Below are 12,018 nucleotides of genomic sequence, written 5' to 3'. Positions count from 1 at the left end.
AGCTGATGCGAAATGACATGCCCTTTTAGTGGCTTATTTAGCGTGACACTTGTTCGAATAATGAGTCATTTGTTATACTCGTTCATAAGTCTTGTGTGTGTATATACGAAACTGATTTTCGATGTTATGGTTAGATAGGATCTACGTATAAAATTATCAGTTATTTCAAGATTTGAAATGTGAACGTTAAAATAATTTAGTTCTGAAATTGTTTTATAATTTTTATACTCTTTATTCTAAAATTTTATTTAGTAAGATCTAAAATATCAACTTACGTTAAATTAGTTCGTAAATTGTTTCAAAATTTTTAGTTTTGACTTAATTTGAAATTCGAATTCGGGTTCAGAAATCTCTCTTGTCGCAGTATGTAATACATCTATAATTGGCCTCTTGTGCAATTGTTGGTATTCATTAATTTTGATTGTACAAAACATTATCCCCGACGGCGTATGCAGTGCACGTCCAGGGCACCCACTTTTCGCCAAGTGTGTTCCGTCCCATGATGTGATGAGGGACGAGCCTATCACCATATCGGGCACAAATTTCAGACTTCGGGCTAATACTGAGCAGAAACACCTTGTCCGATCCGGATTCGAACCCAGGATCTCAGAGCGCTTCCGTACCGCGCATGCAATACAACTACGCCACCGAGGCAGTCCGAGAGCATTAATTTCGATTATAATTCCACAAATCGTCTTATTCGCCTGAAAACATCTAAGCATTTAATACAGATCGCCCTAAATATTTAAGAAATTTCTCTGTTACAATATTAGTTTTACAAATTGCCATAATATTAGAGGCGAACCGTTATAAGTAATTAGTGGATGGTAATAGCAGATGTAACTCCTCCCAAGTGTCCAATAAACATTTAGCAGTGTTTCAAACTTACCCTATAGAGATGTTCTGAATAAGACCTATATTTTTGTCGTGTCCTTATTCCAAGAGATTGAACAAATTCTTATTTTGTGTTATATTTACTGTTATATAAAATATTTTCCCTTACGATTAACTCCTGTGTTTTTAATTATAATTTTGTCATCACCAGTTTCTTGTTTTTCCTAAAAATTATAAGGATGGATGAAACAAAATATATTGAATATGTAAATCGCTGAAAAATTTGAATAGTATCCCATTAATATTGTCTAATATTCTAATTATTCAGCGATTTATTATAACAAATATTAGTTTATAAGTAATTGTTTAATGTGTTTTTTTATGAATTAAATGTTATGACCAAAAACTGGGTAAAAACATTAGATTTTTTTTTTAATAATAACTAAAATATTTTCGTTACTGATATTAGAAATACGAAAGTTTGTAAAAATTTTTGTATGTTTATTCAAAGTAACAATTAAACGGATTAAGATAAAATTTAGTACACGGATAGACTATATTATGGATTAATACATTGTTTACTTATTATCCCGGTAATTTTCCCGCATCATTCCCGCATTTCCATTTTATAAAAGTGTTGGTCTAATGGTGTTTTAAGGACTTTTGTTTTTAAAATAAATAATAGCTATTTTTAACATTTATTTTATTCCTTTTAGGATTTTGACTCCTTTTTAAATAAGTTATTTTTCTTAATACTTAATAATATAATAGTATCTTTCAGCATGTCCTTTGTTTACGAATAAGACTGTTGGCAGAAAGCCAAATTGTGGTAAAATCTTCGGCTGATTCAAGTGGCCGTTTTCACAGGTCATTGACCAAAATTGTGGATCCTCGTGTGAAAAATAGTACACTTAAGTTTTAAACTAGGATTTATGCTGTATAAGCTATTTTTAAATTATGTCTTAGTATAGTTTCTTCGCTGAACTTGCTTAGTTCATAACTTCTTAGAATATAAAAAATGTAATTACTAAAATATACTTTCTTAAAATTGTGTACACTATCAAACCTACTTTAGATTCAAATGCTTGTGCGTCATAATAATAAAAATTTGCATAAATTGATAGAATTAAATTGTGAAAATTTTCTACTTCTATTATATTTTTAAATATAACCTCGCCATAACCTAGCAATTTCTGGCAGCAATATCGATTGCTACTAAGTAAACGATCGTATCTTGAAAAATAGTAGTAAACAGTACTTAGATAACGAAACGTTAAAGGCGAATATCGCAATTTTTTCAAATGATATTTTACTTAGAAGCAATCGATATATTTCTTAAGAACTTCCAGATGCATTTACATTACCGGCAATACTTTAAAAGTTATATATAAATGCGACGACGCAAGTCCTACAAGCGATATTTACCATAACTTGCCGTTATTGTTAACATTTTAAGAATGGATGAAGTCGAATTCTGCAACGTTTTCTTGGTAATCAAAACTCGATTTACAGAAAACTGGAATAACAGCGCTCCGTTCTTCAGCACCTAAGTGCTACTTTAGTACGCATTCCTTTTCTACGATTCTTGAGATTTACTACTTAAGTGACCTATACATTGATGTCGCTACGCACTTGCCTACATCAGCCAAAGGGTGTCCATTGAACATAGACTTCCCCTAAAGATTTCCAGATCGACCTATTGCGACTTTTATGAGGTCATCTGTCCACCTCGTGGGTGGACGTGCGCCGCTGCGCTTACCAATTCGACTTGCTTGACATAAATACTTACAAACTTTATAACCCGCTAGCTTTTACCCGCGGCTCTGATCGTGTGAAGAGCTTTTTATGGGATATTTTCATGAAAAAAAAGGAAACTATAACACTCAACAGTAATGAAGCTCTTAGTGAAATCATTTTCAAAATTAGTAGAGTAGTTCCAGAGATTGGCACTTACAAACAAGTAAACTTTTCTCTTTGTAATATAAATTTAAATATTGTTGAGCAATGGAAAACATGAAATTTAAAAGTATTTTTCTAATAAAAGGCATCACTAGCCTGTCACGCTAAACCAGTGGCGGTTAGCATTTAATCTGAGATTAAAATAACACGCCACGGAATAACAAATAGCGAATTCCTGCTCCAGTAACGGACACTTTGATTATACGTTTTTTGATTTGTAAATCAGTCTGTAATGTTCATAACAGATCGGTAGATTTGTCTAGAATTTACGGTTCTCTAAGGTTAAGACATAACAACTCATTTTTGATAGGGAAAGCAATCAGATCATTTATTTGAAACGTAGATATTTTACATTACGTTACATAATGATTTATTATGTTTGCGCGAATGTTAGATATTAAAATAAAACTATTTCGCGGATTTTATCACTCCCCGCCCCCTGACGTCCACCCGTGACCACGAAGGCTGCAGTCTTCGAAACGTCGGGAGAAAGTTATAATATAAAAACCGCACTAAAACGCAAAATAGTTTTATTTTAGTTACTTACCTTTTACTTACAATAAAAGTATTATTAAATATTGACAATAGAACCCTTTACATCCTTGTTGAGTTAAAAGAGGATGTAGTTATATAGGTAAACCTCTTTGTTACTCAAACATCGTTTAATTAAAACAAAATGAAGCTAATGAAATATAATGCACTGTTTAACTTTGCACTAAAACCTCTATTATACTTTGTTACAATGTAGTTAATTGTTATTCTCATAGAAACTATCTGTGCAATTAAAACTTATTTCTCGTTTTGTGAAAATGGAGTAAAGGTGTAGTCAGGTACAAAAATAGTAGAGCGAATTCTATACTTCAAATTATTTAAGCTAATATATTACAGGCTATGTTGAACACCCACGTTCGTAATATGTCGAGTCATCCGTGTTTTAGGTTTAGATTTTTTTCGGTGTTTTAATGAAAAACATATTACGGTTTTTTATTGGTTCATTTATTTATAATATGATGCAATTAAAAAAGCATTTTTTTATATTTCTTCATGCAATGTTTTTAAAGGAATTGGCCATCAATAGTTGCATCACCTTACATCTTATTTTAATGAAATCACTGGTTTTCCTTATCTAAAAAAATTACAACGAATTGAGTAACTTTTGTTTGAAGTCGATTAAGGGAAATATACCTTTTCGAATTGGCTTCGCTATTTTTGTGCTTGACTGTACCTACATGCATACTGTTGTTTGGTTTATTAAGCATAGGGCCGGCTTCCGTGTTTTGTAACAAAATTAACAGAACTATTTTTAATATAACTAATATAATTAGTAAACAAACTGATGCACTATTATTACCTAGGTCTATTTTCAGATGAATATGCGTATAATAATAACAAAGTGGATTTAAAAAGTTATACCACCTGAATAGGCATTTAAAAATATATTTTACATAATAAAAAATAGAACACAAATTAATTTATCGAAACGTGAGATGGCGCGTAATACTCACAACTCATACTAATGAAGTCATAAGTACACATACTAATGAAGCCAACATCGCATCCTTTAAGATTGAGACGCCTTTTTAAACGCCATCGCTACCACTTATAATTTGAAGTCTATACTTGTATTCATATTTCATAGTTCCCATCGTAATATACTCGGAACTTCAAACACTAATAAAAATGAAATAACCTAATAAAATTATATACTTTTGATGCACAAGTAACATGTATATAATAAAGTAGTTGTCGCCATTCCATCATCTGCAATTGGTTCAATAACAAATAGCATCTGCGGGGAGCCTTAGTAAGCCATCTACTAAATTACCAACGCAAATACATTGAATATTGAATATAATAATTTATTTCTTGAAACATAATTGCTAAGCTAATAACACTATGACGTGTGTGGGTGGTACGGCGGCCCTATTTGCATTCTAAATACAATAGCGTGGAGGGGTTGTTATAGCACTTATTTCCAGTACTAAGCTAATTTTAACTACTACTGTTTTGAGGTTATAGAGGACTGTTTTAACCTAAATCCGAAAAACCATGTTACTGAACCTAAAAATTAAAATCGATAGTATTATAAGCTGAAGAGTTTGTTTGCTTGTTTGAACGCGCTAATCTCAGGAACTATCGGTTTAAACTGATTTTTTTGTGTTGGATAGCTAGATAAGGTGTTGGATAGATAGATAAGGTAGTAGTAGATATCGATGGTTGAAAAGTATTGTCTTAAGCGACATTTGTTTGAGACACTAAGTTTGACACATATTTAAAATCAGCAACTTTTTCTATATTTTTTTACTTTGTTAAAATTTTAAAAAGAAATATGTGGCTTTCGTCAATTAGCATATTTGCCGTCGATATATATTTTCTGGTTGTTATAACTAACGTAAACACTACAACTGAAATATATAAATATATATTTGTCTATGGTATTTGAAAGGAAGAGAGAAAATATTTTTAGGACAATAAAAGTATAAAGGTTGTAACGAATCTATTGACAAATGTTACTTAGCTAAGTAAGTACAATGAAATGTTATGACAATGAGTCTGTTTCATAGTGGTTTCAGTATGACCGCCTTTGCATAGGCATAGCGGCGCTGTGGTTGGCTAATATTTAAATACTTCAATTGGCTGTCAGATTATCAAAGCTGAACAAGGCCAAGAAAATATGAAATTGAACATTATTGAAATTTTATGTTTTTTTTTTTATTTATTTATCCCTTTGAACTGGGTGAGAGATCTTATTATAGAATGTTTCACAAATTAGTGTGTCTGTTGGCAAAGGCCTCCTCCAATAGGTTCCATTGTTTGCGGTCTAGAGATACTCTTATCCATTTGGATCCCATTTTCATGTTAGGAGGTTAATAATTGTTTTAAGATAAAAAATATGGGTATACTTTTTAAAATTTTAAAAGAATAATTTTACACCAGGATTGAGGTTAAAATTTTCTTTATTTTTTAAGTTCTCATCCTACCTTCACAGGTTACACTATCATAAATAAAACATCAAAAATAAATTTTATGACTTTATTCATATTTAGCCTTTTATTTCTATATAAACAGTATTAAAAAGGTTTAATAGGTCTCAATGCATATTCTATAACTAGAATTACAATACCTTCAGTCGTAATGAAATGGGTTGTTATCAAAAAAGTTGTGAAACTCTTAAGAGTTTTGTAATTATCGATTTCTGTTATACGTAGTTTTGCATATATTTTGATTTATAGAAATCTTACCTGCAAAAGGACTGAAGTAGGCATAGACTGATTTTCTGTCGCAGAAGATATTCATTGAATAAAATATAACACGAACAGATGCAAAGGCAGTTGTATTTGAATTATAGTCTGTTCACTTTTATATTTCGTCGGATTATAATTTATTCGTGAGATTGAAAATCAGTCCTTAGTTACATACTTTAAGTTCTAAATTCCCATAATGCAAAATGTATGCGTCGCTTACAACTCTAAGGCGTTAAGTGCCACTTTTTTGAGAACAACCCAAATATATAACATTTTTCTTTAATTTACTTCTGTCATAAGCTAATTTGTCATGATGCCCGCATGACATTTGCCGGTTATGATCGATTAATAATCAATAACGAAAAACTGTTCAAAAAATCTTACTATAACTACATACCCAATACGAAAAAAAGGGCAAAATAAAAAATACATCCAAATTATTTTTTTAATTAAAGCTTTCTGGTTCATTTTAGACGGTAGAGATCTGAAGTAATGATTTATGGTACTCCGGAGCCGCCTCTAATGCGTGGACGAAGGTTACCGCGGGGTCGTGTTTAGCATGCTGGTAACCCCAACATATCCAGCTTGGTTTCTCTACCTTATGTGGATTCTTAAAGTGATTTCCTACGAAAGTGATGTTATAGAAGGGACGAAGGTATTTCGGAATCCTAAAGTGATTACCCGCGAAAAGTTGTTATAGAAGGGATGAATGTATATTTTTCAATCGATCATAACCATTAGGGCTGTTACTCACGATACATTTAGAATCTACGAATAGCGATTTCGTTGATGATGCATTGTTTTATCGACTTACATTATTGTAAAACATCGATTGAAATGTGGTCAAATCGCAATTTCCACGTGGTATAATAGAGAGTCGCTCGTCGCAAATACCAAATGTATCGTTAGGCCCCAACACATCGACAGTTATTCTAGTATAAAACAATCATCATTTACACCATACGGTCGCCACTCGTACCATCCCTATAAGTTCAAGCTTAAATGGACGCAATCAGACTTCGATCGGGGGGTCACGCGCCCCCCAATACTTCTTTACACATAAATTACATTCATGTCCACGTACTGTAAATAATTATAGTAATATTACGAGTGACTAAATTATACAAAGTGTCCTTCACTACATTAAATTATATTCCTTAAATTAAGTTACAGACATTTATATTTAAGTTGCGGAAACATTTTATACTGCAATGACAATATCTTTATCCATTTGCTATCCCACAGCTTAAAATATGACGCTTAATATTAATATGCTTGCCGAGAAAATATGCCTAACTTATCAATTAACAGTTATTAATTGCGGAATAAAATATGTCTAACTTATAATTACTCGCCGAGTAAAATATGCCTAGGTTTGTGAGAAAGCAAATGGATGGTAAACATACATTCTTAATTATAATTATGGCAGTGTATAATTTCTGCTGGTGTCCATTACTATGCACACCGTTATACTAAGTACCAATAATTGATCCAATCTATCAAGAATGTACATCAATAACAATTTTAATTACACGTCCTCGCTTTTGGTTTACTAAAAATAATAAATGGAATACCTAAAATGAATGCTACTAGCTCAAAAAAAATTATAGGGTATGTTTTGGCAGCTAAACGCGCGCTATCTGGCACTATTTTGCTAAAAAACGCTCTTCGCCGTAGTAAAAAAATATATTTAAAAATACATAGTTATGTATAATGATGTCACTAGCATAAGGAATGTAAAGACTATTAAAGCGCAAACGTAACAAGATTTGGGGGGTCGTGACCACGTTAACTGGTCATGGGATGGACTGAGGTCGACTTCATAAAGTTTAATTGTATAAATACATTGTAACTAAATCACTACACATAATACTAACATTAGTTGCTAAAAGCTTTATAAAATTATACTTAATTGCGGTTCAATATTACTTTTATTTATAGGCATGATAAAGTGACCGCTCTGCACCTGATTGTAAGTGGAATGGTGTTTAGTCAAAATATCGACTGACGAGAGTATTATACCACGCCAGTTGACATAATTATGCCGGCCTATTTAAAACTGGATATACATAGGCTGATCTCGGAACGCGACACACTTACGTGGGCCACTATACCGGGTTTTAAACCTTGGGTACGGTGGTCGCTATTCGGGCGGATACACACGTACCAACTGCAGTCTTAAGCTGTCATTTTTAAAAGTTTAGTTTTGTTCAATTTCTTGTTAAGTGTCGGTAATTGAAAACGTTTAAAATCATAAAAGAATGCTATAAATTCCTGGAAACCAGTGGCTTAGCGTGGGTTTTTGCCACTCGGGGCGGACCAAAAATGTGCCACCCAAGAACAAGAAAATGAAATTATTTCAACAAATAAGTCACGAGAGCCCCCCTATCTATTGGCACATGTGACAAAAGTAAATAAAATAAAAGATTTAATTTACAACCCCCCCCCCCCCCCCCGCCACGACTGTAACTTGTTGAATCCTGAGAGTGAACTTTGAGAAACGATATATTGGGTAAGTATATTGTGTTAATTCAAATCTTATTGTACTTCTATTCATACTGAACCATTATGTTCCATAAAGCTCAGTAATTACATTGGCTACGTTCTTAATACCGACACAATAAAGGCGAGAATCCTCGACTATGAAAAACCTATTAGGTGGTCCTATTATATTGTTTGCAAGTTTTGTTAGTTTAAATTTTTTTTATAGTATTTTGATGCCCAAAAAATTAGGGGATTGAAATCATTAAACACACAATGCAGTGTCAATACATTTATATAAAAAAGTAAAAAAACATAAAGTTAGCAAAAAAAAAAATACATCTAAGCAGTGGTCACGACCCCCAATACATAGTGCTAAATTCTGATGCGGTTAGAATATCCAAGTCCATTACAAATCTAGGTACAAGAATTCTCCAAACAACGGATTAGTTTACAGATAAATATAATTCGTTGATATGCATACTGATAAGACACCGTGTACGTTACACCTAGCATTAACGTTACAAAATTACCTTAATTGTAACATATTTACATAATATTTACAAATTTCATCTCATATACCACTATGGGTCATTTTTGACCCATACGTCACTTGTATTCAAATTTCTCTTAAATGTCACTTCCGATCAGATTCTCTGTTAGTAACAATGAGTAATTAAATATGGTCACTATGCAAAATAATCGCTTTACATTTTATTCATAACCTAACGCCGCCTGGGTAAAAAAAAAAATAAGGCTTTAATTAAAAATACACAAGATATTGAATAAATTAACACAATTAGAATACGTAGTGCCGAAACAAATTTACTGTTATATTGGTCTTTTGAGCATAGTTACTTATAATAGACGGCAACCTAAAAATAATATATTAAAATGGCACTAAACAAATATACAAGTTATGAGTAGACTGTTAAGATGGACTAATTTTTATTGGACATGTACTTATTACGGTTTTTTTTCGGTTCAGTCAATAATATAAAATATATAGATCAAAATACGAATGTCAATGTGTGATAGTTACTAATATCAGACTGATCTTATTTTTTGCTGCAACGTAAAAAAAATCCAAAAAACAGGGGTCATTTATGTCCCAAGATACGGAAATAGAAGATAAAGTCCACACTAAGATCTTCATCACAATCCACATATTTTAATGTTTTAACCATAATAACCTTAATTATGTGGGTCATTAATGACCCACGAAAATCGCGATGAAAATATTAATACCATTAAACACGCTCATGTAAAACATCTTAATCTAATAATCACAAGTAAATATTAACCTTAATCTAATGAATTACGTACAAAACAATAACTTTTTACGGCTTTGAGTTTCAGTTTTTTATAAGTTAGTTTGCTTTATTTGTTACACAATCAATATTTTTACATCAGGTCACAAAATACGAGTCTAGGCTCTAGCAATGGAGTCTTAGAGTCCAAAATACTCTAGACTTTTAACGCAATAAAACATGACATACTCAGGCCAATAATTCGATGGACGGGGACATTATATTGAAATTAGTCGATTCTCATTTAGTATTATAAATGTTTAAATACGCCAATCGTTCTACGAATCAGAATGTCATAGATGTTGATATTAGTAAAATTTTACTTAAAAATAATCAAACATAGAGCACTCTTAATAAAATTATGACCTATTCCAAAAGTGTTAATTTGTGGGAATCGTCAAAAAAAACTAATTTCTGTTTGCGACCTTTTTTTCCTTTTTTATCATGGGATATTTAAACATTTATGGCCATACATATACTACACTTCAAACAAGACAACGTAAAACCGTCTTAAATTGCATTAGCTTAATTGTTATAATTTAATAATGTTTTATAATTTTCCCCGAAACGTCAAAAAATCGTGAGTGAGACAAAATATTAATAAATCATATAATGGTAAGGTCCAACCAATGGTTGACAATGGATGTATCTATTACTATAATTGTTATAGATCATTTTCATATCATTGCATCGGAATGAATCGTATGAAATACTTAATAACAATTTGTTTGTTATATCAGTGGCGCTAAACATTTAATCTGCAAGTCCTTAACCTGTACAAGTCATAAACATAAAAAAAAATAAAAGAAAATGTTTAAAACGATATCTCTACTTTGTTTCGTATTCTCATTACTATAAAAAAACGACAAAATTCGTATCTATATTCCACATAATTTTACACATGCTGATTATTTTTCAACGACTTTAAATCTCGACTTTACGCTCAACATTTTAAAGAACACGATACATTGTCAAACGAAACGTCGAGACTAAACCGTAATGCAAGTCATAAGAAAATTAGGCGCGAAAACCGAACGTACAAAACTTAGATTTAGTTAATTCGTAACCAGAAAGAAAAGACACTGCATTCAATTATCACAGGCTTGGCATATACGTAAAACAACGGTGGGGTCCAAAACATTGTGGGAAATCACTTAAATATATTGAAAACCGTGAAGCAGTAAGGCATCTTGAAGCTTGGACTTTCACAATGGCGTCACCAAGCTTAGGCACTGGGCGTTATCGCCCTTATGCTACAGTCATATAGTAGTGTTTTGCGTGGCTACACGAGCCAGGCGTGGCGCTAGCACCAAGACTCCTCGTGTGGCGCGCGGTCGTCGTCCGAGTCTCCGTACATGTCCGCCAGTTTGCGGAAACGGGGTCCGAATGTTGATAGATAGTTGAATTTGAGATCTTCGTCATCTGTGCCTGTATAGAAACAAGTTTGATTTAATTGTTAGTATATACAAATGCTAAAAATCTTTTGGAAATCTTCGTCATTACTTTGTAGGCTTTTAAGTTTTGTTTCTGTATTTTTTATTACAGGAAGTTAGGTCACTAGGACGTGAATGGGTCTTGAGTAATAGTTTTAATGGAACTATAGAAACAAGTTTCATTTAATTATCTTACTATCTATAAATGCTTAAAATCTTTTGGAAGTCTGAAATTATCCCGCAGGTTTTTTGTTTCAATTTTTTTCAAATTGTAGAAGTAAGGGGCCACTAGGCCGTGACTTGGGCATAGACAATGCGTAATTTTAATGGAATATAAAGTTTGGTTTTATCATATTATGCTCATTAAGAGTATACCTAAATAACTTTATAAATAAACATTAACTAATAATTGCCTGGCAAAGCATCAACTCTATCTCAAGCAGTGAGTTTTAATTTAGGCCACAAATTATCTTCAATGATTTATCACATACAATATTTCACTCATTCACACGGCAAACCGATTATATAAAAAAACTAGTTGACTCGACAGACGTTGTCCTGTCTTAACTATGTATGCACGCGCGCATTCTGTCGATCCCTGACAGTTATTTCAAACCACTGACAGTTATGTTAAAATTAATATTGTCGTTAAGTTTTCAAATTTTGTGATTTTTTTTATTTCATAAGAACCTTCTTCTGACAATAACAAACACAACAACAAAAAAATAGTGAAATCGGTCCAGCCGTTCACGCGTG

General features: G+C 32.2%; 1 protein-coding gene across 1 annotated transcript in view; it reads right to left on the bottom strand.

Annotated features, from left to right (window-relative positions):
* Positions 1–5,812: 5,812 nt before the first annotated feature.
* The window catches only part of LOC115442177 (DE-cadherin), a 271,403-nt gene continuing 265,197 nt past the window's right edge, over positions 5,813–12,018 (bottom strand). The window contains exon 24 of the mRNA XM_030167178.2: positions 5,813–11,257. Within this exon, the coding sequence (XP_030023038.1) occupies positions 11,133–11,257 (125 nt within the window). The 3' untranslated portion in view covers positions 5,813–11,132. The remainder of the gene's footprint in view (positions 11,258–12,018) is intronic.

Source organism: Manduca sexta, chromosome 6 (assembly GCF_014839805.1).
Source record: "Manduca sexta isolate Smith_Timp_Sample1 chromosome 6, JHU_Msex_v1.0, whole genome shotgun sequence".
Taxonomy (NCBI): Eukaryota; Metazoa; Arthropoda; class Insecta; order Lepidoptera; family Sphingidae; genus Manduca; species Manduca sexta.
Note: the sequence above shows the minus strand (reverse complement) of the source record. Positions and strands in the feature narration are given on the sequence as shown.